This window comes from Pinus tabuliformis, chromosome J (assembly GCF_031772625.1).
Source record: "Pinus tabuliformis cultivar Carrire ecotype Pingquan chromosome J, CPIR1, whole genome shotgun sequence".
Classification (NCBI taxonomy): domain Eukaryota; kingdom Viridiplantae; phylum Streptophyta; class Pinopsida; order Pinales; family Pinaceae; genus Pinus; species Pinus tabuliformis.
In genome coordinates, this window is record NC_142295.1 from 1,200,655,771 (window position 1) to 1,200,683,728 (window position 27,958).

At 39.8% G+C, this 27,958-nt stretch overlaps 1 protein-coding gene across 1 annotated transcript in view; it reads left to right on the forward strand.

Annotated features, from left to right (window-relative positions):
* The window catches only part of LOC149231433 (uncharacterized), a 293,700-nt gene that overhangs the window by 120,624 nt on the left and 145,118 nt on the right, over positions 1–27,958 (forward strand). The window contains exon 5 of the mRNA XM_089376297.1: positions 19,711–19,783. Within this exon, the coding sequence (XP_089232423.1) occupies positions 19,711–19,783 (73 nt within the window). The remainder of the gene's footprint in view (positions 1–19,710; positions 19,784–27,958) is intronic.

The following is a 27,958-nucleotide window of genomic DNA, read 5'->3' on the forward strand; positions in this document are numbered from 1 at the left end:
GATAAAATGAGTAATCAACATCTAATAACAGTTAGAAGGATTAGCTATGATATCTCCATGAAGAAGGTATGAATATCCCGATAAGTGTGAGGAAGGAGGAGAGCCTTGATAGTAAAGTGTCTTGGAGATGTGTTCAAATAGTATGCAGGATGTTGATGTTGCAAAAACTGTTGAAAGGCCATCATGAAAGAGGTAATTATATTTTTGATGTTCATTTTTGATTTTTGAAAGCAAGCATCTGGTTGGGTTGAAACAAGGCTACTGGAAGAGGGTTGTAGAAATTCACCTACAACTAGTACACATAATATTGGATAGAAAATCTTGGAAGGAACATGACTTGAAAGAGGTAGCAGTATGAAGGATAACTAGATGATGACGAAGAAGGTCACTTCCCGATGAAGAAAAGGATGACATGACTATTGGTTCAACACTATATTTCGTTGAAGGGAAGTGATGTAGAAGATGGCCGAAGCCCTACAAAGAAGTTATGAAGAAGATGGCTCCATGATGAAGAAGTTGATGTTCATCCATGAGAAGCAAAAAGGAGGAGCCCTACAAGCAACTGATAGTATCATGATCTCCACCAAAGAGCAGATAGCTACTGTTGCAAACAAGTTCCTAGTTAAGAGGGAGCTTGGGTATATTTCTTTTATAGGGATGAGTAGATCCTCCCCAGTTGAGAAGGAGAGATAGACACATCATTCTTGTCTTCATATTATGAAGAAAAAATGGTAGATTGGGTAAGCGTCTTAGACTGATTTTGATACTCTTTAAGGATGAGGTAAGGCATCCAATAGGCAAGAGTAGTCGAAGGGGAAATTCCATAAGGACGTGTAAATCCAACATGGGAATGGTCCTAAAAGGACATACCTTGTGAACATCTAGATGGGGTATGTGCCTTGCGAGACAATCATGAAGGTGTCTATAAATCATTTGTCTCCCCAACATTGTGCTCTAATCTTGTGGAGAGATAGAGTTGTTATTCAAGGCCTTGCTATATGACAATGCTGGTTGATATGATGTGATGCACTGATATAAGTTGATAAGATAGCTTACCAATCCGACACTTCCTATGAGAATGTCCATGTGCATCGTATGTATTATGAATACCTCCCTAGTTAAGAGGGAGTGTTGGAAAATGTAACTAGTTTCGGTCTTTATAATCTTGATTTTTGTATTTGATGTAAAGAGAAAAGAAAGTTTATTATTATTATTTTTTATGGCATGGGTTTCATGCTCTAAGTCAAGTTGAATTTGGATCAAGCACCCATTGTGTGCTTCTAGGGCTTTGTCAAGGAGTCATTGTAATATGTAAAAGACCCTATTGGGCATCATGTATCAAGTCAAAGTAATTTATGTAAGTCAATTTAAGTCAAAAATACCCTCCAAGATGAAGTCGTCCTAACCATCAACGAGTCGGGCTCATGCTGACAATTCAGCTCCAAGGAAAGGCTATATATACAAGGTATTTGAACTCAGTGGGAGATCATCCATCCAGCTCGTTGAAGCACAAGAAGGACAAGAGTAACCAACGAAGAAGAGAAGAATAAAAAGAAGGCAAATCGAATTTGAGAGCATTGTTTGTTGGAAATACTGAGAGGGGGGGTGAACCAATATTCCTTAGCAATCAACACTTTTAAATCTTTTCAGAGCATTAGTTAATCTTCAATTATTATTAATGTCTATGCAGTAATAATAGTAAATAAAATAACACAATAGACACAAGAATTTTAGGTGGAAAACACCCTCTGAGTCAAAAACCATTGAACGCTTTTCTAATAAATTCTTTATTCTTCAGCCCTAACTGAAATGAAAGCAACAACTTCCTAGAATTCTAGAAAAGCATTCTTCTCCAGCTCCCACTGGAAGGACGCCCCAACGCCCTGGTTTCTTCAGTATTCAACTGAATAGGTGCCCCAACATCCTAGACCAACCTACCACCTTGAAGTGTTCATTGTTGGAATTTGTAAGTCTGACACGTTAGAAACCCTCCATGCACTTTACTAATTTATTCCTACTTACTTGTTCTGTTACTTAACAAGTTATTTACAATGTAAATACTGAAAATAAACACTAGTGCATGCTCAACATATTTTTTTTTTTCTGTATAAAGACTAATTCTATTAGGAGGAAAAATATAGTACAAGCAGGCTTGCGAACAAGCAAAGCAAAAAGCGAGGGAGCCAAAGGGGATAGGCTCTCTACCTCGCTCCTTAGAAAACAAACAAGAGAACACTGAGAAGCAGAAGAAAGAACTGAGCAAAGAAAACTACCCAGAGGGGTCAGCTCCTACCACCCGACATTTTTTTCCTTTTTTCTTGCTTACTTTGACCCACCCAGAGGAATTTGGCTGAGCCATTACAAGTTGCAGACTGTTCTGCACTGGCTGCGGAATATCCTTGTCAGAGTCTGAGGACGAGGAAGAATGAGTCCGTTTCTGAGAAATCTGAGGGTCAGATGGGGCTGCCGGGACGACCGAGGGAGCGTCCATCGGGGTCTCATCATCTTGCCCGTCTGCTTTGGTTTCCTCCTCATCCGAGCTGGAGAATTCTAAATCGTTCATACGACATGGTGGCTCACAAGGATTCCAACGCTTGGATTTGGGCTTGCGATTCAGTTTCTTCTTTTTGTCGAGGAACTGGGTGCAGGTACTTTGGAGGTGTCCGGCTTGATTACAATGTCGGCAACGGAAGGCTGTATTCTCGTAATCCAATGATTGAGTCCAGTGGAAATCTCCCATCTTGAGATTGATCTGATCCGGCAGTCCTTTGCTGATATCTATTTCAGCGCACAGTCTGCCATAAGTGTAGAGACCATTATCCTTTCTGGAAATATCTGTAGCTAGGTATCGTCCCAAAGTGTCTCCAATGGCTAGGAAGACAGAGTAATGCCATAGATGTGCCGGAAGATTCGGAAGCCTGACCCAAATGGGAATCTTGGTGATGATGGCTGTAGAAGGGTCAAATTCTGGAAACCAAGGGGTGAGAAAAAGCCCAGCTGAGCCCCAGAACCAAGGGCCTCCCGTTAAGACCTTTTGGTAGTCTTCATCTGAGTAAAAAACCACAATGAAGAATCCTTTTGAGCATAGGTAGATCTTGCTTTTTTTGGTCCAAAAGTCATGGATCCATTGATATAGCTCTGCTGTGCGAGGCCAAAGCCCATTAAATCTGCATATTAGTGTAGATTCAGCAAATGTTTGGTAGCGATTTTCAAGCTCAGGATGAGAGCAGTTGATACAAGGAATTTCCTCTGATTTGTCTACCAGAAACTGTTTTGGAGCCCCATTTGGATGGGCTGGTTTCGAAGAGGTTTGAGGTTGGCCATCATTTTTGCAAGCTGCATCTTTATAAGAAAAAGAGGGGGCAGAGGAGGTTTGCCCAAAGGACCCTCCTCTTAACCGAAAGGAAACCCCAATAGAAGCGTCCTTGTGAATGTTGTAGAAGGAAAGAGGAAGAGTATCCATGAGTTGCTTACCCTGATATAGCAGCCTGAGATAAGATGAGGGTATCTTCAGCCGTCGTTCGAGTTCTTGCAGGAGATCTTGCACCAGATCTGTTGCGTGAACCCATTGCATCACCGTCTTGCTCATAAGTTTGATTTGGATCTGAAATCCTTGTGTCTCTTCAGATCGGTCTGGCTGGTTCAATGGATGGATCTGCTTCCAGCAAATCAAATTTACCGGTCTTGGAGCGATGGCTGAAGCAGGACTCGGCGTGCAGAGGACGTGTGCTGCTTGCCTTGAAACTTCTGCGCGCATGCCCAGCAAAAACAAGAAGCAAAGGCGTTGCTTGCTTACATCAGATCTGAGATCTGGAGCATGCCCTCCGCAAAAAGGGATGAGGTGAAAATAGATGTCCGTGTTTGAATCTTTGGCTCTTTGCTTCGGAGAGTGAGATCGATCCTGGTTATTGCAGGAGAAAAGGGGCGGAGCGGTACATGGGCCTCGCACTCTGTTCCTTTATCTGCCCTGTTCTTCCATTGAATATCGCTCAGTGGAACCGGTGGCAGCAGTCCCTGGCTTGATCTGCAGTGAGCGGTCCCTGCCTTTTCACGCATTCCTGGAGGCGGCAGTCCCTGCGGCAGTTCCTGCCTTTCCGCGCATTTCTGGAGGCAGCAATCCCTGGCTTGATATACAGTGAGCAGGAGCGCTTCCATATCCTTGAATAATCCAAGGTTAAAAGACTCCCGACCTCCAAGATCGAGGTGCTTTACAGGTGTGGTCGCGAGAAGGGGCAAAGAGCAGGCCAGAGCCCCATGCGGCGCATCCTCCCGGCTTGGACTGCCCTTCCTGTCGACAGGAAGAAAGAAACCTAGGGTTGCAGAGGCGGTCGGGGGCGCGGCTTCCATTACAGCTTCAAAAAAATGCATGCTCAACATATTACAGACCATCAACCGAATGAAATAGATACAAGCACACAAAATGACACCGTTATTTTTGGACCAATGTCCCCGAAAAAACCCAATGCGGGAAAACCAGTACAATTATTTGAGGGTTTTCTTATTAAGAAATTTCAGAGTACAATCTGGGTGCCAAATTCGGCTTACCCAACAGAGAATGCCCTTCGCAGTAGTACCTCTCAGTCTGAGACAAATGTCCCATCTAAAACACTGATAAACCCTCCGACAGCTCCTCAGCTCCAATCTGCCCCAGAAACCCCAGTGTTTGCCTTTCTGGATTGCGTCAGCCTCTCTCTGCCCAACGCTGGCCCTGCGTCAGCCTCAAGAGGCCCTGTGTCAGCCCTCTGGCCCTTTGCATTAGCTACGCTAGCCTCTCTGAAGCACTGCGCAACTCTTAACTGCCTCTGCGTGGCCCTGCGTGAGCCCTGGCTGCTACTGTGTAACTCTCTCTGGCTCCTACACTGATCTCCCGACACTATCTTTGCCTCTCTATCTCTCTGTATTCATTGCCCCTCAGCTGCATCTCCGATCACTTATTCTATCTCTCTTAGCAAACCCCGCTCTAGAGAATAGAATGACTGATCATCTGGTGTGTTCTCCAAGTGACCCTCAAGCCTCCTCTTATACTTTTCAAGTTGACATATCAACGGTCGAGATTAAGTCCCTAATCGACAACTAAGATTAGATCTAGCTTGATCCATGTCTTTTGGACCATTCTAACATAGTTTTATATTAATCCACATTAAAAATATTAATTATTTTAATATCTCCTAAACTGTTTAGAATCTGCCCAAACCCTTTTTGGGTATTGGAGATCTCATGTGCCCCAACCTCTCCACCAAATTTCGTGGCTAGAGCACATCTGATGCTACCACAAATCAACATTCACAGGCTCCAACCTATAGCCGACTTCATGCACCAACCTAGCACCTCCCCACCACTTGGAGTGTGTAGGAATTTACAGGGTAAGTTGCTTAGATAGAAAACCAAAGGACACCGCTCACAAACAGATCACAGATCAATACACCAGTATTTTTGATGTGGTTAAAACCCTCAAAGAGGGAAACAGTCCACGACTTGAGCCAACGCGTCCACTTCAGGCAATTAATTAATAAAGGAATAAAAATTTACATAAGCTTCTCTCATGAACATTTACCCTACAAATGACCCTCCATGCTCTTTAAATAGAGATCATGGACTAATCGGGTGTTAAGCCATGGATCAAGTGTCAGTAATACTGAGGAGAGAATGAATCGTCGGATCACTACATATCGTGACCGTCGGATTGTAAGTTACAAAAGTACATAGTAAAGAAACACACTTTACCTAACTCTACACTAGACCAAGTTATACTTAACTATTTCGTATGTGTCGGAATATCCTAACACCCCCCCTTAAGAACAACTTGGGATAGGATTGAAGGATGTACACATATGGCACGATAGGAGAAAGGAGGCATTAGAGCCTATCCCCCCTTAGTGACAACTTCCTAAACTCCAACCATAAATCTAAGTTTAGTAAACTTCGCCTCTGTGAGAGCCTTTGTAGAGATGTCTGCAACTTGATCATCTCTTGAACAATATTGCACTTCAAGAACATGGCCATGAATGAGATTTCTGATGAACTGCATGTGCAGTTCAGTGTGTTTGCTGTGCTGATGATGGACTGGATCTTTGCATAGTTAAATGGCACTTTGATTATCACACCAATGTGTAGTCAAATGCTGTTGCTGAAAGGCAAACTCTGATAGGATATGACGAAGCCACAGGGCTTCCTTACTAGCTTCTACAACGCCACGATACTCTGCTTCTGCTAAAGAAAGAGAAATGGAACTTTGTTTCTTGCAAGCCCATGTAATAGGTCCAGAACCAAGAGTGAAGACATAACCTGCAGTAGACTTCCGATCATCAGGGTCACCGGCCCAATCCGAATCAGTGAAACCAAACAATAGAGGAGATGCTTCTGCACTGTAATGAAGCCCAAACTGAATTGTACCTTGAACATAATGAAGTATTCTTTTAGCTGCTTTCCAATGACTTTCATGTGGGTTTTGCATAAATCGAGCAATAAGGCCAACAACAAAGGAAAGGTCAGGATGCGTATGGGTCAGATAAAATAGTTTTCCTACAAGCTGACGGTGTAAGGTAGCATCAACTTCAAGGGAAGTACAAGTGACTGAAAGTTTGGCTCCAGACTGAAAGGGAGAAGGACCTGGCTTACAGTGTTAGATGTGAAAATGGCGTAGAAGATCACAAGCATACTTGGACTGAGAAAGGGAAATACCTTCCTTGGATTGTAAGACTTGAAGACCAAGAAAATATTGCAAGTGTCCTAAGTCTGTCATTTCAAACTTCTTTTTAAGGCTGGACTTCACATGGTTTATAAGGTTGGTATTACTACCAGTTTGGATAAGATCATCAACATAAAGAACAAGAATGATAAAAGACTTGCCCACTTTCTTGGTGTAGACTATATTGTTAGAATGACACCTAGAAAAGCCAGTTTCTAAAAGAAAGCTATCCATTTTGGCATACCAAGCCCGAGGGGCTTGCTTGAGACCATAAAGGGATTTCTTAAGCCGACATACAAGGTTGGAGTCTGTTTGTATAAAGCCAGTCGGTTGTTCCATATAGATTTCTTCATGCAGGTCCCCATGCAAGAAGGCAAATTTAACATCCATCTGATGGATTTCCCATTTGAAAGAGGTAGCAAGGGAAAGAACAAGGCGAATAGAATTCATTTTGGCAACAGGGGAGAAGGTTTCAGTATAGTCAATGCCTTCAACTTGTGAAAAACCCTTAGCAACAAGACGAGCTTTATGTTTATCAACTTTTCCATCTGTTCTATACTTGGTTCTGTAAACCCATTTACATCTAACAAGTTTTCGTCCGTTTGGAAGAAGAACAAGATCCAATGTATCATTTGCCAATAATGAACGATATTCTTCATTCATAGCTGCGTCCCAATCTGGATGGCCTGAAGCTTTTGCAAAGGTGTCAAGAACATAATTTGCTGAAGCTTGAGCCAGTAAAGAAGAGGCTCTATCGAACTGAGAACATGTACGTCGTTGATCTGTAGGATCACCGACAAGAGCACCTACTGCATCCCTAGTAGCACGGACCCATTTTGGACGCTGAGGAGCCGAAGGAGGATCTTGAGAAGGTGGGGGAGGATTGTCATCCTCGCTGTCATCATCTGAAGAAGAAATATTTTCAGAAGTAGAAGGGATAGAGAGAGGTGGCACATTTGCCGTACTAAGCTCGTAGGCCGATATATTTTCAACAAACTTTACATCTCTTCTAATGATAACATTTTTGGACTTAAGTGGAATAAGTCTATATCCTTTGACATCTTCAAAATATCCAAAAAAAATACATTTTTAACTCTTAGCTTCTAAAACTTTATGTTTCTCATCTGGAATATGGGCCCGTGCTTCACTTCCAAAAACACGAAGGTGACTTACATTTGGTTTAATTGAGCTCCATGCTTCTTCTGGAGTGATATTCTTTAAAACCTTAGTGGGAGTGCGATTTACTATGTAATTTGCATAGTTAATTCCTTCTGCCCAAAAACTAAGAATAAGTCCTTTAGATTGAAGCATACAATTAGCCATTTCCTTTAAGGTGCGATTCTTTTTTTCAACTACACCATTTTGTTGTGGAGTATATGGAACAATATGTTGCATTTGAATTCCATTCTTAGTGAAAAAGTTGATGAATTTGTTGTTAACATATTCTCTGCCATTATCAGATCTTAGCTTAAGAATTGGATGTCCAGATTGTTTTTCAACAAAGGCCTTAAAGGCCAAGAACATGCTAAATACTTCACTCTTGAGTTTTAAGAAGTATACCCAAGTGCGTCTAGAGAAATCATTAATGAAAGTTAAGAAATACTTGTAGCCAGAGAATGAAACATTTGGAAGTGGGCCACATAAATCACTATGCACAAGCTGTAAAGGGGCTGAGGCGTGCCAAGAGGCACGTTTTTCAAAACTATCCTGATGATGTTTTTCGAGTACACATTTGGAACAAACACCATCTTTGCAAGATACCATTGGAAGACCTGTCACCATATTTTCTTTACATAGATTCTGAAGGGAGCGATAGTTTAAGTGACCAAATCGCTCATGCCAAAGTTTGCTCACTTCATCATTATGAGCAACAAATATCGAGGGTAGATTTGAGGACCCAAAGTTGTTAAACTTATACAACCTTGTAGAATCATCAGCAATGCCAGTAGCTAAAATCTGTCTAGGATCTCGTAGGTCCTTAATTACAACATCGTGAGGTGAAAATTCAATGATTTTACGTTCATCTGAATGAGTTATCTGATATACAGATAGAAGGTTGTAGGATAAGGTTGGAACACATAATACATCATTAAAATGACCATTGTCGAGATGAACAATTCTAGTACCTACGTCAATGCGACAAACACATTGAACTGCACATGCACTTCATCAGAAAGCTCATTCATAACCATGTTCTTGAAGTGCAATATTGATCAACAGATGATCAAGTTGTAGACATCTTTACAAAGGTTCTCATAGAGGCGAAGTTTACTAAACTTCGATTTATGGTTGGAGTTCAGGAAGTTGTCACTAAGGGGGGATAGGCTCTAATGCCTCCTTCCTTCTGAGCCTTGCCATACCAGGACGCGCCCAGAGGCATTAGAGCCTATCCCCCCTTAATGACAACTTCTTGAACTCCAACCATAAATCGTAGTTTAGTAAACTTCGCCTCTGTGAGAGCCTTTGTAAAGATGTCTGCAACTTGATCATCTGTTGAACAATATTGCACTTCAACTATTTGAGGGTTTTAACCGCGTCAAGAATACTGGTGTATTGATCTATGATCTGTTTGTGAGCGGTGGCCTTTGATGTTCTATTTGAGGAACTTACCCTGTAAATTCCTACTTGGTACCAGAGCACCAAAGGACACTGCTCACAAACAGATCACAGATCAATACACCAGTATTCTTGACTTGGTTAAAACGCTCAAAGAGGGAAACAGTCCATGGCCTGAGCCAACACAACCACTTGAGGTAATTTATTAATAAAAGAATGAAAATTTACATAAGCTTCTCTCATGAACATTTACCCTACAAATGACCCTCCATGCTCTTTATATAGAGATCATGGACCAATCGGGTGTTAAGCCATGGATCATGTGTCGGTAATACTGAGGAGAGAATGAACCGTCGGATGACTACATATCGTGACCGTCGGATTGTAAGTTACAAAAGTACATAGTAAAGAAACACACTTTACCTAACTCTACATTAGACCAAGTTATACTTAACTATTGCCTATGTGTCAGAATATCCTAACAAAGTGGAGGTGACAAATGACTCTTTTGACTCAAAAATAATTCTTTTTACATGATGCAAAAGCCCAAGAAGGGTCTAATGACTCTATTGACTCATGACAAAACCTAGAAACCTTCAATGGAGCCTTTGACCTAGAAAATAAATAAAAGTGCATGAAACCCATGCTTGAAAATAAATTTTCTTTTACAATAAATTTCTTCTCTCTTTCTTTTCATCAAGTACAATTATGAAGATCGACACTCGTTACATTCTTCAACAATTACAACTAGTTGAAGCTTGATCCATGCCAAAATTTAATCGTCTTATGTTTTGGATGAAAAAATCGAATTTGTTGAAGAAGGCCCTGTTCTTGATCCAAAAAATAATTTTTCAAAATTTTCTCCTTGAAAATTCCCCCTTCAATTAATCACCATGGTCTAAAAGTTTGAATTTTCTTAAAATATCAATTTTTTCTTTTGATAGAGGGCCTAAAAATAAGATGCAATTCTTTCTTTGAAATTCCCTCTTTCCATATAACCACCTAGACCAAAAAAATCGATTTTCCTTGAGATTTTTGTTGTTGTTGTTGTTATTTTTTTATTTTGCTGGTCCAAGGAATTTTTTGTGGGATTTTTCTGTCTTGGAAATGAGTCATGCATATTTAATTTTCCTCTGGAAAGTTAATTTCCTCCAAAAATTCGTTTTTTCACATGGAGAGAATTTTTATTTTCGCTCATTTTAGTTTTTTGACCATTTTTTTGGCTAATTTTTTAGCCATTTTTTGCTGGAATAAGAAAATAAAAATAATTTGAGGGGACAACCCTCAAAAAATTGTCTAAATAGAGAGTTGAGGTGTAGAGGTTCTAATTATGAGTACTCTACCCACATCAACTTCTATAGACATTACATTTTATATGAAAATAATTATTAAAATCCCGAGCAGTTGGAAATTTTAATAATTAAAATTAGACACTTAGACTTAACCAAATTCTGCAAGACTTTAGACATGATCTAAGATGATAATTTACATTGAATCTATACACTAAAACTCACCTAAGACATCACCATCGAGTCCGAAACTAGCTTTTGGGTATTTTTGGGAGAAAAACTTTGCTAATTATTTGATGTTAGGAAAAACACAAATAATTAGTTGTGGTTAAAAATATCCCTATGGTAAACTCTTTGCTGAAAATCTTAAGCTTACTTAGGTGTTTTACATGGCTTTATAAACATACTAGAATCATTTTACAAGTGACCCATAGTGCTGCAGAATTTGGATTTACAATTTTGACAAAACCGCTGAAGCTTGAAAGATGATGATGATGTCTCATTGCTTGAACATGATGGAATGCTTTGAAAAAAAAATGTGCACTGCTATGGGGTAGTTGACATAGAGTGGTCAACAAGCCCCAAACTATGATGTTAATGATTGCCTGTTGATTGGTTAAACGATGACAATTTTTCTCAAAAAAATAAAAATAAAATCGATGATGGGCATATTTACTCCTCAAATAGGGTATTATATCCCAGCCTAATTTTGTTTGAAGAAAAGTCTCAAATAACCATAAATTATTGAGGTTAAGTTGGCCCTAATAGGGGGTTTGGTTTTTGGCTCCAAAAATGTCTTTTTGAAATTCAAAAATTCAAATGTTCAAATTAATACTAGGTCGACTCTATATTTTGGTCAAGTCGACTCATGAAAAATTTGTTTATTTTTGGTCGGCTTTATGCTTCCTAGGGCTAGTTGGCCCCTCTAGAAGCCTACTCCAACTCTATAAATAAAGGGCTTGGTTTCACCCTAAAGTAGGACTTCAAAGTTCAAACATTCGTGTGAATCCCTGAGTCGTGGGCAGAAATAAATATCAAGAGAGTGGCTGAGTGTTGTTGAGGGTTTGGGTTTATTTTTTTTCTTTTTTCTTTTTTGTGAGCTAAAGTAGGACCTTTCTTTTTCTATTTATATCAAAACCAGGTTGAAACATATACAAGCATTTGGTAGCTTCAACTTGCCCAAAAGGGAAATTGGATCTGTTGGCCACCTTAAGTGTTTATAAGCCGACCAGTAGCAAAAACGAGTAAGTCTGCAAATCCATGCCAAATAAACTTCGCTACCAAAATTACTAATCTGGTTCCACACCGTCATTAACACTATTAATAGGAAGAGAAGAAATTGTTCTCAAAGACCTAACAAAGAAAACTATTGGAACAACTAGAGGATTAATCTACCATAATTTCAGGGGGTGTTTCTGCGTCTCTCGTTGCTGGAACAAGCTTCTTCAACTGTTTTTGACTTTCCTCCAACTTACTATCCTGCATGAGCATAGTGATTTAGAGAATTTTCATTTCTCGCGTCATATTGGGTATGCCTTGAGCCATCTCTGCCATTTCCTCTGCAACCTGCTCCATTGCCTTTGCAAGTAATCGCTTCAGCACCCAATATACGTGTAAAGCCTGCTTATATAAGGTCAGGCGACCCCTAGTGTTGCTCGGGTCAGGAATAAGGTTACCCCAGTCTTCTATTTCAGGTTCCGAGTCTTCCTACATTACATTTGCTTCTAATTCTTGAATAAGCCTGCGGATATCTTCTTCAGTTCCTTTTTTGTAGGCTTTTTCAGCCTCTTGCATCGTATGTCTCATGGTTTTCCGGCCTCGTCTCTGACATACTGGAGAGGGGGGCCTTAATTCCTATCTGCCTGATTGGCGAGGTCTTCCTCTGCCCCTACGCCCTCTTCCTCGACCTGGGCAAGCTGGTTTGTTCTTGGCAGCCGCCTGACTCCCCTGCCTGACAGCGAAAGATGTGTTCGCTGTGAGTTCCTCGCTTCTAGGTTCCTTGGCTTTCTTTTCCAAATTCGTGCCCTCCCCTTGTTGCTCTTTTTCAGTAGTCTGGAACTTCCCCGGCCCTCCTCCCCTGGGATGAAGTTGGCAAATGTTCTCGGGGGTCTTCTCTGCCTCCCAAACCGCCTGTTTTTCCATCTCCAACTGCCCCTGATCATTATCTAACCTTAATCCTTGCATGCATTTGTCTTGGCCTGCCCAGCTCCCTACCTTGCTAGATTCTACCCCAACCTTTCTCATTCTCCCGCCCTCTGTCTTCTGATTAATAGTAACAGGAAAGGATTCCACGTCCCTCTCCTGTCGCGTTCCCTCTGCAACGTCTAACTCTTTTCCCTCTTCCCTAATATTGTTGGAGATTACAAGGAAAGCAAGGAATGGTTTTACGAAAACATACCTCGTCCTATGCTGAGTTGTAGAGAACACCCGACCGCATCGAGCTCCCTTCGTCTCCTTCCTTTGCAGCATGCTAACTTTGGTTCTGCCCTTCACCACCCTTATTAATCGTTTGCAACCTACTCGACGTCCCATCATCCTTTCGCTGCCGTTCCTTCCTGCTTCTTCCTCCACTTCCCTGTCGCCTCCACACCTCGAGATTCTACCTTGCCTGCAAACCGTCCCGACGTCCTGTGGAATCACTATGTTGAGTGGTGGCCTGCATTGCCACCTTCCTTCCTTCATCATGTTTTCACACGTCGCCACCTCTTCTACCCCGATTGGGGCCCAGGGTTTAAATTTTCTTTATTTGGTCGAGTTTTACTAAGGGTTTAGGTTTAAATTTTCTTTATTTTCTCTGAGATATATCCGATGACTTTAACAGATTATTTGAGGCTACTTTGCACACATATCTGAGGCTATACTCCTGTAGCAGAGGCACTGGTTTTGAGACTTTATTTCACCCTTGACCTAGAGCAATTTCGGTGAAGTTTTGAGCATCTTTTATGCAGACCCTTCAAGACTAAATTCATCTCCTCTCTCTAGCTTCTATTCGATGATCTCAATAGACATCCTACTAAGAATTATCCAAGTTCAGGGCTAATGTTGTTGATCACATCTTAAAGCAAGTTCAAGCATCTTTTCGCCCCCCTGAGGCACACCAACTGAGGTCCTGTCAAAGTGCAAATTTGAGTCACTATTCGGAGCTGTTGAATGTTTTTCCTCTTCTGGTGGCAGAGGTCATGTACGGTTCCTTTTAATGGATTGGCTGAGAATGAACCATTAAGGAAGTCGCAGTGCTAATAAAATTAGATTGCAGGTATTTTCGATTACAGTAAGAGGGAAGGAGGGGATGGTGACGATAATGGCAGAGTAAATTTATTGCTGTCCTCAATATTTCAATCCAGTACGGGAGCAAGAGCTTGACCTTCGAGAGCAATGAAAGCATTCGATCCAGCTTTGCTACAAGTTAATATACGATGACAGTGATGATGGAATTAAAGGCTAATCTAAGGAGGTTTCTTCTCTGAGCTCCATATCGTATACCTTAATTTGATACCATTCGTTGTGGGCCACCATGTGGAGCATGAACAAAATCTCCTTCACAGTTTGATAGACAAGTTTAGATTACAACTACGTCTATTGGTTAATTGTTGCGGGTGTCAACCATCACATTATTCTATTGGCAGTCATCATCGCATGTCCATATTTCAAGAATTCTGATGGGATCATCAAGTTTGCTTTCAAATCTAATAATAGTGTTGCGAAAGTCGCGATAACATGAAAAAATCATGAGTTTTTCAAATTCCCGATAAACTTGCCCGATTACTACGCATTTGTTTGTTTGTTTGTTTTTTTTTTTTTCCAAAAAATCGGTGAAATTATCGTGATAACTTCAGAAAAGCGTGATAATTTCGAAATAATCGCGATTCGATGGGTAAGTTGTCGCAGAGGTGGCGACAACGCATTTTATAAGGGAAAACATGATTTTTTTTTTGGTCATTTTGAACAAACAACAGCGTGGATTGAGAACTGAGGAGGAGAAGAACCCTGGAAGGCGTCTACTAGGGTAGAGGAAGAGGAAGTCTGGAGATTTTAGCATCCCAAGCAAGAGAACTTCGTTTTTGGATCAAATTTCTCCAACAAACTGTGGTTTCTAGGTACGAGCACCAAATTTGGCCATTTTGTTTTGGTTTTTTTCTTGTTTTTGTTTGGGATTTTATAACCCTTTTTTATCAAAGATTTTTTAGTGGATTTGATGGTGTTTTTTTCATTTTTGTTGCATAGGGTGGAGAAAGTTCATTTTGGATTGAGTTGAGGTTTTTTTGTTTGTTTGTAAAAAATTTAATGTGTTGTGTTATGTATGTAATTTTTATCTTTATTTTTGTAACTTGCAATTCTTATTGTGCCATAGGTTCAACTTCAAAGTTTAAACTTCATCTTACATTAAAACTTAAGAGTTCAACCAAGTTACAAACATGCCAAGGAAATTGGACCCTTTGTGGGAATATGGTGAACCTGATGGAGGGTTTGATAGATTGAATTTGTCTTGCAAGTTGCGTGGGCAGCATATGTCAGGGGGGGATTTATAGATTGAAGTATCACCTTGCACAAATCCCTAGACATGATGTAGGGCCTTGCAACAATACAAATACGGAAATCATCCGAAGAGCCATGAGATCATTGAAAGAATTAGAGCAAGAGAGAGTACTCAAAACAGAAATGAAGAAGCAACTAGCAGGGAAGGTGTTAGGAGGTGAATATGGAAGTGGCACTAGTTCTACTTCAACAACAATGTCTACAACCAACCCTGTAGTTGCCTCATCATTTCTTGTTCCTAGGACCACGAATGGTTCACAACCATCTATCACTTCAATGCTCAAATAAAATGAGAAAGAACAAGACGACAAGTTGTTGGGAAAGTTTCTCATTTGGAGTGATGTTCCTTTCAGCGTTTCAAGGAATAATCCATTTTTCCAGCCTGCTGTTGATGCTATTGCAACTGTTGGCCCAGGGTACAAAACCCTTCTTATGATGACTTTAGAGGCTGCATTTTTCAAGAGGAAAACGTTGACTGCACCAAAAGATTGGAGGAGTTTATGGCATCATGTGTACAAACAGGATGCACTGTGATGTCAGATGGTTGGACCGACCAAAAGGGGAGAACCCTTATAAACTTCTTGGTTAGTTGTCCCAAGGAGACAATGTCTATGAAATCTGTTGATGCATCTTCACATATCAAAGATGCAAAATTATTATGTGATTTTTTGCTGGATGTGTTTATTTTGGAGGTGGGTGCAGAACATGTTGCCGAAGCCATAACGAACAACACTACAACTTATGTTGCTGCTGGCAGGATGCTTATGAAGAGGCATTCTACTTTATTTTGGATATCTTGTGCTGCACATTGTATTGAGAGGCCATATGCAGATAAGTTTCATACTAGGAAGACCTCTGGGCTGGAGTGCAAGAGGTGTGCACTGTTACTGAACCTTTGGTAAAGGTTCTTCGATTAGTTGATGGTGAGAAGCCCGCAATGGGCTATTTGTATGAGGCCATGGAGATGAGGGGTTTCAGAAACAACTCCTATGGGAAGTGATTGATGAACGATGGAACAACACACTCCATTGTCCCATTCATGCTGCAGGAATCTACTTGAACCCCGCATTTTCTTACCCATGTGGGTTCTTATTTGATGCTGAGATCATGGATGGATTCTTAACTTGTGTTCAAAGGATGGTACGATCTCCAACAGACCATGTAGAAATCTCCAAATAAATGGAGATATACAGGATGGCAGGTGGCACATTTGGCTTTGAGATGGCTATAACTGATAGGAACACTACAATGCTAGGTATTTTCAAATTTCATTGTCTCTTCAAGTTCATAACTTCATACTTTGCTTCAACTTTCAACTTTCATTTTTTTTCTTATGTTTATCTTATTTATATTTTTGTTGTAGATGCATGGTGGACTCGCTATGGTGCCAGAGTACCCCATCTGCGAAAGCTTTCCATTCGAATCCTCAGCCAAACATGTAGCTTTTCAGGATGTAAGCGCAACTGGAGTGTATTTGAAAAAATACACAACAAGAAGCGCAATAGGTTAAACTTAAAACAAATTTCCAATTAATTTTTTGAATTCATTAAATATTATTATTATTATTATTATTTTTTTTTTTTTTTTATGATTATTATTTTATGATCTTTGTACAGGTTGGAGACCCAGTGACTTAATGAGATGGTCTATGTCTACTACAATCTTCGATTGTGGGTGAAGCAACTTGAGAGGATACTTGATATGGAGGCCATCTCATTGGATGGGATTGACACCACTGCTGCATGGAGGGTTGAGGCTGAGAGGCCTCTCATGGAGTCTGCGATGATTGGTTAGAGCATGAGGTAGTGGAAGGCGTAGAGGGGGAGGATGAGGAGGAGCAACGGGAGGAGGAGGTGACACCACCTAGCCAGGGTACCTTTGCCACTAGTAGAGTACGTGGTCTATTTTTTGTAGCTCCTAGTTCTTCAACTTCTAGAGCACAGCAGAGTCCATTGCCAACTCCACCAGCTTCTACATCTAGAGGGAAAGGGAAAGCTATTGCATTTTCTCGCAAGAGGGGCAGAAGAAATCAGTAGTCTTAGTTATTCGGTTCATTTCATTGTATATGACATTATGACTCATGATATGATATACATTATTATATTTTTTGTTGATATTTTGAGGTTGAGTTGGGACTCAGGAGTCAGGACTTATTATTTAGGACATGATTTACTGTTACGTGTGATGTAGCACTAGAAAATGATACTACAGATCTTATATATTAGTTCTTTTATCATATTTATGTGTCAATGTATTTATTTTATGTTGTAGATGCTTTAGATATTAAAAAATTTGAAAAAAATGAATATTTTTGTATTTTATGATTTTTTCCCGATTATTTCCCGATTTTTACGATTTTTTCCCCTCGCTGATTTACTCCCGATAACGATTTTCGCAACATTGACTCATAATACAACTCAATCTTCTTCTGCACATTATAAATGCCCACAGAAAGAAGAACAAGAAATATTGAAAAAGCATAGATTGAGCATCACAAGTTCCAGAAATGGGTATCTCAAACTCTCGGATTGCAAGGTTGAGAAGATATCAAGTTATGATCCCTGTACTGTAGCAAACAATTGATTTGTGTAGTCGACTGGAATCTCTATCATGATCGAAGGTGGTGTCTGTAGTAGTTTCTGTTGATTGCCGTGCTGATAATGTCTATAGTTCTGATTATCATTTTGAAAGGCTATCAAGGGCAACAAAAAAATTTAGTAAGAACGCAGTAAGGAATATTCTGGGTTCTAAATCTGCATGTCTCACAATAGTCGGTACATCTCATTGTTAGAATTAGGGTTGAGCTGACATCATTGTTGAGGTGTCACATTTTGTATGGTTATGCTACAACAACAATCTTGTGACAGTAAGACATTTAATCTGACAGAATGTATATCACAATCCTCTGTTTAGTGAAGGCTGAAGGCATATTTTTGTGAACAGGTGAACCCCAATAAACCATAACTGTAAACAGAGTACGGTTGCTAAACATTGAGCTGAGTGTGCTAATTGTTGGCTGATATATATTGCTGGTAATAGGGCACCTTTACTTGATTCATGCTGTTTATGGCAGAGGTTTTTGCATTGCTAGGTTTGAGTACTCAGGTTTGATCACAAAGAGGTGTATTGAAGAGTGCAAGGTTAAATTGCAGGCATTGATTTATAACCAAAATTGTTTGAGTTTGAATTTGTTGAGCAGTGAGAATTTGCATAGCTGCTATGATTGCCAGTATAGCTGTGTATTGAATCAAGCTTGACACCTAGGGTTTGATATGTATGATGAGTAGAGGTCTCGTTGAGATGCTGCTAATGCTGCTGATGTTAGTTGACAGGTTGATGTGACATGAGCAGATATGTTAGGGTGTGTTGAGCAAATATGCAAAGACTTGTTGAGCAGAGATGCTAGGATTTTAATGCATAGGCTGTTGTATGTGTGAGGGCATTGTTGTGAGGACAGTGTACTTGGCAAATAGGCATGCTGCTGACCATTGTTGGTGAGAATATTATTAAGAAAGGTTGTTGCCTAGGTTTTGGAGTGCATGGTGAAAGTATCACGGTTTGTTGAGCAGTGCTAGGGTCTCACTGTGAGAAGATGAGATTGGTTGTGGAGAAGCTGGTGTAGTGACACTGCGGCAATGATCTATAACAACATATTTATCTTTTTTTAAGGGTGGTAGGGTGGTGCTAGGGTCGGTTGGAGCTTGTGCAGGGTGTTGGAGAATCTTTTTAACCAGAAATAATAAAGCTAGGGCATTGGAGCGTACTTCCAGTTGGTGTTGGTAAGCCAAGGTATTGGAGCGTCCTTCTAGAATCTAATCGGAGTTGGTAAGCCAGGGCGTTGAAGCACCCTTTTAGTTTGGGCAGATAAATTAGGGGGTGGGAACCTCTTTCCAGTTGTAGCTAGAGAATCTTGGAAGTTGGAGCTTCCTATTGATGTAATCTTTAAGACCTATATTAAGAAGTGTTTGGTGGTTTTTCTCCTGGAACAGTTTCCACCTAAAAATCTTGTGTACTGTCTTGGATGTTGTGCTTTGTTGAATGGTGTTGCTAATTTATGTTTTGATCTATTGCTAATAATAATTAATGCTTTGTGAAGTTAAAATTGACTAATTGAAGTGAAATATTGATTAACCCCCCCTCTCAGTATTTCCATCAACTTGTCCTTAGCCATTTTATATGGTTGGAGACATACATTTATAAAGTGCTTGCATTAGTTGGCTACTTACCTCCTTGTTTGATAGATGTGGATATTTTGTGATACATGCTATCTTCTAGGCTGTCCTAGTCATATGGCACCCCAATTTACTATGCCCACATATATAAAAATATAAGAATTTATGTCCCAGCCCTATGGTACCCTACTTCTTTGTTACTGGACTGAACAATGTGATAATTTTCCCTTGTTTAAAAAATGATAAGAATCATTGAATCTATGGCTAAGTTTAGGAAATGAACTTCCAATTTAGAAAAATGTTGGTGAATATTGGCATTTTCTGTTTTCTTGCCAAAGATCAATAAATGAAGAGAAAAAAATTCACGCTTTTGGATATAATTTTAGAAACTGCTAATAGTTAGTACGTTAAGTTGTTATTTATTCTTTTCCTTTTCAAGATAATTAATTTGTTTACTTTATCAATACAGGTGCGACGCTTGGCACAAGAGATTAGGCAATTGGGTGCATCAAGACCAATAACCATTATGAATGGGAATTCCAGTATGTTTAAGTTTTTTTGTCTTCTTGGATTTATATGAAGGCACTTTTCTAGTGGCTCTTGCGTCAATGACTCTAGAAGATTAATGCCAATATTTATGAATTTGTTGTAGGGTTTTTGCTCAAATTATTTCCATGTTAGAAATGTGTGTGTGTGTGTGTGTGAAATGACAATATATTTTTTTCACACGCTATAAATTCTCTTGTAGCTCTTTGTGGTAGTGTTCATTCAATAGTTTTGATTGGTATTCTCAAATGGTTAATGTACGTTATGTTCTATACACAATCATTAGCTTGACATGCATAAGAAAGAGATGTAATAATGTCTATCCTTGGCGTACTCTCTTTTAGTGAATTTTATATTAATATTGTTGAAACAAGGGAGTTTTGCGGATAGGTATTGTAGAGGCAACAAAGCCATAGAAAACATTTGTAAAGCCCAAGTCCTGTAATAGAGTGTTGTGGAGACCTAAGTGACATGACATGTCCTCCCACCCCACATTGTGTTACATATTTCACGTTTTGGACATGACACGTGTTCGACACGAGTTTGATTGGTGTTGGACACAAGCCCTACTAGTGTCTCGAAATTTGGAAATGTGTCAGTGAAAAAGCATCTTAAAACTGATTTATTGTCTCATTCTCATGCAATTTAGTAAGAGGTTTGGAGCTCGTAAAGGTTTTGGAGTGCAATTAAGGGCATTTAAGCAATGTTAGAAGGGATTCCAAGTGTGGGAAGTGGATTTTCCCAGGCCCTACTAATGCTATGCAATTAATGGTAATGTTAAATCTTAAAGTAAAAGTGACTTAAATTTTCAACATTACCATTAATTGACGCAGGATGTTTGAAAGTGGTTTTAACTTTTGACCACATTAGATTTCATATAGAGAAAATAGAATTTTAAATCCCACTCAAAATCCAACAAACTTAATAGTTTTCAGGATTTGAGGATTTGGGGGGTTGCAACGTTACCATTGAAGCCTGTCATGTATAAGGATATGGAACTAGCATTAAATTAAGAGGATAAGTCCTCTATGTACCTCAATGTTGGTGGCATTTGTTATTGAACTCCTCAGAATTTTACGTCACTCTTGGATGGTAAAAAGTACAGTCTCTCTAGGGAACGATTGCCACCAGGGATTGAGTGTAGCTATGGTTCGAGCAAAGCTTAGGGGGTTGAGCGCTGCTAGGGATGGAGGCGTAGACATTGAGCCGTCAGAAAGTGTCGAGCATTGCTGGGAAAGATTGAGCCATCGATAATTGATTGGACTAGGGGGTCGACCCTGTTGAGGAATCTAGGGCATGCATAATTAAGGTGATTCTTCGATACATGATAATAATTTGTTAAGTGTTAATGCAATTTTATCTTAGCTTGATTGATTACTTCATTATTAGCATGTGTGAGTTAACTTCATCAAACTGCTATCAAACAAAAAGAGACAAGAACACAAATGGTTGGCTATCTGCCAGGGCCAAAAACTCTCCCTCTTGGAGAGGAAAACCCATGCGTAAATTCTTCTTATAGAGATTCCACTGACGAATACCAAGAACATGACCCTTGACACAGTTAGCCTCTCCAACACCAAGACATTTTATCCTCTTCCTTGAACACTGCTGAGATCGTCATGATTGCTGCACTGCTGAAGCCATTACTGTTGCATTAATGAGATATTCATCATAGCCTCTTCATCTTATCACAGAGATCTCTTGTCTTTATTGAGATCTTCATTGTGACCTTAATTCTCTCCATTGATCAATGCACCGAGGGCTTCATTTCTGCGGCACCATACTTGGATCATCACTGTACTCTAACTGGATTCATCATTATGTTGACTGTGAGCAACAGAGAGTGTACGTTATAAAAAAAGTGTTGAGATAGTGGGGGCAACGATAGGATCATTGTTTCTCCTTAAGCCGAGACAGTGAGATTGAGGTGATATGAAGACAATCAAGATTATGAGGTCCTTTCCATCACATATATACATTCACTGCCATGGAACAGGTCCACCAAGACTGTGATTTCATCCTTTCATTTAAGCCAAGACTGTGATAGTTACTGTTGCTCCTCATTATGTCGAGACTGTGATCTTAATTGAGATTGTCGTCATGTTTTTCCTTGCAAAATATATGTATGACAGAGGTACCTTATTGTACCTATCCGAAGATTCAGATCTCCTAGAGATGCACGTCTGTTTGCACTCAAACAAAACAATAGATTTGTATTTTGTCACCGAGATCTTGTGCCCATTCGAGATCTGTGTCACGTCTTCTTGTGGTGTGGATCTTTGCTCCCATACATATCCGTAACATGGTGACATTCGAGACCCAGAACATTAGCCTTCATTTAGGTCGAGATTGCAGAGAGGGTTTCACTGCGGCTCACTGTCTCATCCAAATCCTTGCCTGCGGCTATATTATGTCCGAGGTTGCACCTGCTTGCACCCATACAAGATCTTCGACCTGCAACCCATCCGAGACCTAAGACATGCCTTCCTCCTTCTTATACCCGTCGACATTTCAAAGGATAATGCGAGTTCTGTCTTTCCCATTTGCGGATAGCTCAATAGGGTATTTATAGTGGTTAGTATCATCTATTTGAGCCGACGTGAACCATGAAACGATGTGACCCTTTCTTCAAGCCAACATGACATATATTTATTTATTTAATTAATTTTGGAGCCGACATCACATTCCTTTGTTGTTTTGCATGCAGATTTCGGTGAGCTTGCTCTTGGAGGATTCTTCTTGGTCTTGGAGGCCTGGTTTGACACCAATACATTTTACACAGGCTCCAAAGAAGCTTCTCCATTCATGACATGACTTTTTGACATACAAAATAAATCCTAAATACATCAAGAAGTCTTTTACCTAGTGACACTTCTTGCTCATGAAACCCATGCAGCAAGATTACAAAAATTAATTTATTTTCTTTTATTACATCAAATGCAAAGATCATGTCATTATGAAGACCGAACCTAGTTACACTTTCTTCAACACTCCCTCTTAACTTGGGAAGTATTCATAATGGTACTTGGTCATTCTCAATTTGAAGAATTTCTCATAAGAAGAATCGGATTTGCAATCCATTTGTTATAGCATCATTTCTACCAACATTGTTTCCATTTAGCAAGGCCTTGACTAACAGCTCTATCTCTCACTTAGATCAGAGCACACAATGTTGGCGAGACTAATGACTGATAGACACACATCATCATTGTCTCTCTTAGGGTCGTACCCACCCGGGTGTTCTCCGAGTATGCCCTACTAGGACTACTCTCATCTTGGGTTCCCAACCCTCAAGAATATCGGTCCTCTTGCCCACTCTTGTGTTGGATGCCCTACCACATCCTCAAAAAGTGTCGGATGCCAGATGATCACACAATCCTCCATTCTATCTTCCGGATTGAAGACAAGAATGTTGTGTCTAACTCTCCCTCTTAACCAGGGACGAGTTCCAAGTTTCTCTATACTCAGAAACTTGCTTGAGTTCCTTCACTCATAGGAACTTTCCAAAGCTCCCTTTTTACCCAGGGACTCTATCATCAGTGCTTTATAGGGTCTTCTAGTTGGCTGATGATTCAAAACTTCGATGTCATCAATTTCTGCACACGCAGGGTTCAACCATCCATCACTTTCCTTTGTCATGTCATTCCTTCGTTCTTGGAAGGTATCCTCCTTGGCTTTACATTTGGGGCTTCCTTCATAAGCTCATCTGTCTTCACTTTTCTTCAACAGTGATTGCTCTAGATCACAAGGTACATAGTTGTGACATCCTTCACAACTCTCCTTTCCTTGATCCTGCACACATACCCAGTCTTTTCCAAGAGGTCAGACATTGAAAAAAAAACCACATATTACCTTTTGGTGATGGCCTTCTTCTAGTGACATCTTCTTGTAGGCATCAATCATCCTGCATACATGTTGACACATCTCCCAATGATATTTGTTGTCAAGGGTCCTCATCTTTTCAGACTTCCATCAAAGTCTTCACATCATTCCGGGAGGTTTCCTGGTCAAGTCTTCTTGATCCTTTGATGTTGACTACCTTTGTCATGGTTGCATGTTTCACGTTCTCTTTCATCCTCATATTTTTCATTCCTAGGAGCTCTTAGAGTTCTTCAATTGTAGTCAACTACCTCATACTTCATATGAGGACATATTATGTTGATTTCATCTAGTTAAACTTTATGTCTTTCCGCGTCCTTTGGAGGAGATCTATTCCCTTTTGAACATGCTTGATCTATTTTATCTGCAACCACATATCTGACATTACAATATCAAATGCAAATACAAATACAATCATACATACCTTGTTTTCCTTTTCCTGCAGCTTCCTTGATTGAAAAGATCTTCAATCCCTTGGTCTGCTCCATTCTTCATGTTATTGAACCACCAACTCATGAGTTCTAGGAGTTGGAATTTTTGACGAGACATTTGCTGCCTTCCCGGACTAGGAGATCCTCCATTGAGATCTCTATCAGAGATCCTTCAGGATCTTGTATATCCCCAGAGCTATGTTCTTCAAGATTCCATACTAACTCCTGATGCTACGATGCATCTTACAATGTTCATATCTGCAGGGACTCCTGATAGGATCCTTTTGAGAGGGATATCATTTCATCCATAGTGGAGATGCATTATTCCCTCTTTCCCTTGATCCTTTCCTCAGCTTCCTTGTACTTATTTGTATCCTATAAAACTTGCCTTTCTCTATCTGACATAGAGACCACAGACTGTTGATCGAGGTAACCTTCTTATTTATGAACACTGTTACCTTACTTATCAATATCAATATCAATGATGATTATTTTCCTAGATATCTCCACTGATATTTCATGAAGATATTTCTTCACTCTTTGGGGCCTTCTTCACCTTACTTCAGAGAATATATCCTCTAGCATTTTATGTAATCTTATTGTGTCTCCTTTCTTACTTCATAGAACCTTAAAAGTTCTTATGACTTCAAAGGAGACCTTGAGGTACCGACTTCACTCCTTCATGAGGATTCTGTCAATCTTGCTACAAGAACTTTGTCTAACCCATAGATCTTCTTGCACTGATAAAGTCAATAAACCAAAACTTGATTATAGAATAAAATATACTTACTTGATACTTGAAGACAAGATCTTCACCTTTATCATATTGGCTGTTGTTGAGGTAGATGCATTGATGCTTCCTTCGGATAGGATCCTTGCTGAAGCTTTTCTTCAAGTCCTTCAAGAATAATTGTCTTGAACATCTGGTCCTTGCAGCATCAACTAGAGGTTGCTTGCTATGATGTAATAGGATAGTGCAACATCTGATTTGAGTCCTGTCCATGTGCTCTTGAGTCAAAAGGGTATTAATCTGAGATAGTGACCATCATTGAGATGTTGTAGGTACAGCCGTGGGAGGCATCTGCTGTCATGTACCTTGAGAACTGTTGTCATTCAAAAGCACTTATTGCTGCAGATTTGAGTTTGTGAACTATTTCCTTGATCTAAGGTCTGCCATCTTTGAACTTGCTTTGATGCTTGAATCTTAATGTTGGCATGTCTCTTTTCTGCCCTTCTTTGACTGTTGAACCAGTCACTTTGATACCATGTTGAAGAATCTAGGGCATGCATATTTAGGGTGATTCTTTAATACATGATAACAATTTGTGAAGTGTTAATGCAATTTTATCTGAGCTTGATTGATTACTTCATTATTAGCATGTGTGAGTTAACTTCATCAAACTGCGATCAAACAAAAAGAGACAAGAACACAAATGGATGGCTATCTGCTAGGGCCAAAACCTCTTCTTCTTGGAGAGGAAAACCCATGCGTAAATTCTTCTTACAGAGATTCCATTGACGAATACCAAGACCATGACCCTTGATCTAGTTAGCCTCTGCAAGACCAAGACATCTTATCATCTTCCTTGAACACTGTTGAGATCGTCATGATTGCTGCACTGTTGAAGCCATTACTGAGATCTTCATCATAGCCTGTTCATCATATCACATAGATCTCTTGTCTTTATTGAGATCTTCATTGTGACATTAATTCTCTCCCTTGATCAATGCATCAAGGGCTTCATTGCTGCTCCACCATACTTGGATCATCACTATACTCTAGCTGGAATCATAATCATGTTGACTATGAACAATAGAGAGTGTGCATTATAACAAAAGTGCTGAGACAGTGAGGGTAACAATAGGATCATTGTGTTTCTCCTTAAGTCGAGACAGTGAGACTGAGGCTATACGAAGACAATCAAGATTCAGAGGTCCTTTCCATCACATATATACATTCACTGTCCTGGAACAGGTCCACCGAGAGTGTGATTTCATCCTTTGATTTAAGCCGAGACTGTGATAGTTACTGGTGCTCCTCATTATGCCGAGGCTGTGATCTTAATCGAGATTGTCATCATGTTTTTCCTTGCAAAATATATGTATGACAAAGGTACCTTATTGTACCTATCCGAATATTCAGATCTCCTAGAGATACACGTCTGTTTGCACTCAAACGAAACAATAGATCTGTATTTTGTCATCGAGATCTTGTGCCCATTCGAGATTTGTGTCACGTCTTCCTATGGTGCAGATCTTTGCTGCCATACTTATCCGTAACATGGTGATATCCGAGACCCAGAGCATTAGCCTTCATTTAGGCCGAGACTGCAGAGAGGGTTTCACTGCGGCTCACTGTCTCATCCAAATCCTTTCCTGTGGCTATATGATGTTTGAGGTTGCACCTGCTTGCACACATACAAGATCTTCGATCTACAACCCATCCGAGACCTAAGCCATGCCTTCCTGTAACTTATACCCATTGACATTTCAAAGGATAATGCGAGTTCTGTCTCTCCCATTTTCGGATAACTCAATAGGGTATTTGTAGTGGTTAGTATAATCTATTTGAGCCGACGTGAACCATGAACCGATGTGACCCTTTCTTCAAGCCAACATGACATATTTATTTATTTAATTCATTTTGGAGTTGACATTACATTCCTTTGTTGTTTTGTTTAGGCTCCAATGGAAGACTCCCCTCTCTCGTCAACTCTGTCGAGAGAAAAGTTGACAACAATGAAGAAATTTCAACCCCCACCCCTATTATTAGTTTTCCTTATCACTCCATGCATTTATTTTTAAATCCAAGCATGATAAAAATTCTAAAACCTGGAAATGTCAATAATTTTCTGAAAACAAAAATTTAGAGATTTCACAACTGCTGAAATGGCAGAAATAAAACACTGTCAAATTATGACAGCCACACAGAAAATAACACAATGATTTTTGGTCAATGTGACCCTGGAAAAGCCCCCTACAACTCTTGGGGAAAACTAGTTTGAGAGCTCTTCTTTATTTCTGAAAATGCTTTTACAGAGAAACTGAAATACACAGTAAGCATTCCAGCAACCACAAATTACAACTTATCTCGATTTTCATGCTTGAACTCCACCTTGAAAATCGTGCCAATTAGCAAACATCCAAAACATAAATTTTCCCAGCAATAAAACAACACTAAATGATGTACTGTCTGCCTCGAAAAACATGTCCAGAACTTGTTGTATGGATTGTGTGGGCCGTATGGATTTCAGCAGTACAGCTGCCTCGAAATTCGTGCCCAAATCTACCTCGAAATTTGTGCCCAAATCTGCCTCGAAATTCACGCCCTTGCTGTTGTCCCTCTTTCTCGATTTCTGTGCTGTCCCTCTTACGATTTTGCCTTAGGATGCATGCCAATAAATGTTGCTGTCTAGATTTGCTGAAATGTCTTCTTGCTGCTCTCCTTCACTTCCTCACTGCTTAGAAATTTTCTTCTTGCTCTTTCTTCTCTTTCTCTCAAATGCTCATGAAAGAATGAATGATTTTTTCCTCCTCTCTTCTCGTTTTACTCTCTAAATGACCTCTTGGGTTACCTTAAGATCTAATGGCTCAGATTCATTTAGATCTAGGGATGAGAATAAATGTGCATTTAATTCTCACTTTCTATTTTTTAACTCACCCATTTAAATAAAGACCCACTTAGCCTTTTATTTCCATAGTGACTTTTTCACTTTCTAATTCTTCATTGACTTTAATAAAGTCACCTTTAAATTAGAATGTAACTTTGCCACTTATAAAGTCAATTTCAAATTAGAATGTGACTTTACCACTTATAAAGTCACTTTTAAATTAGAATGCAACTTTACCACTTATAAAGTC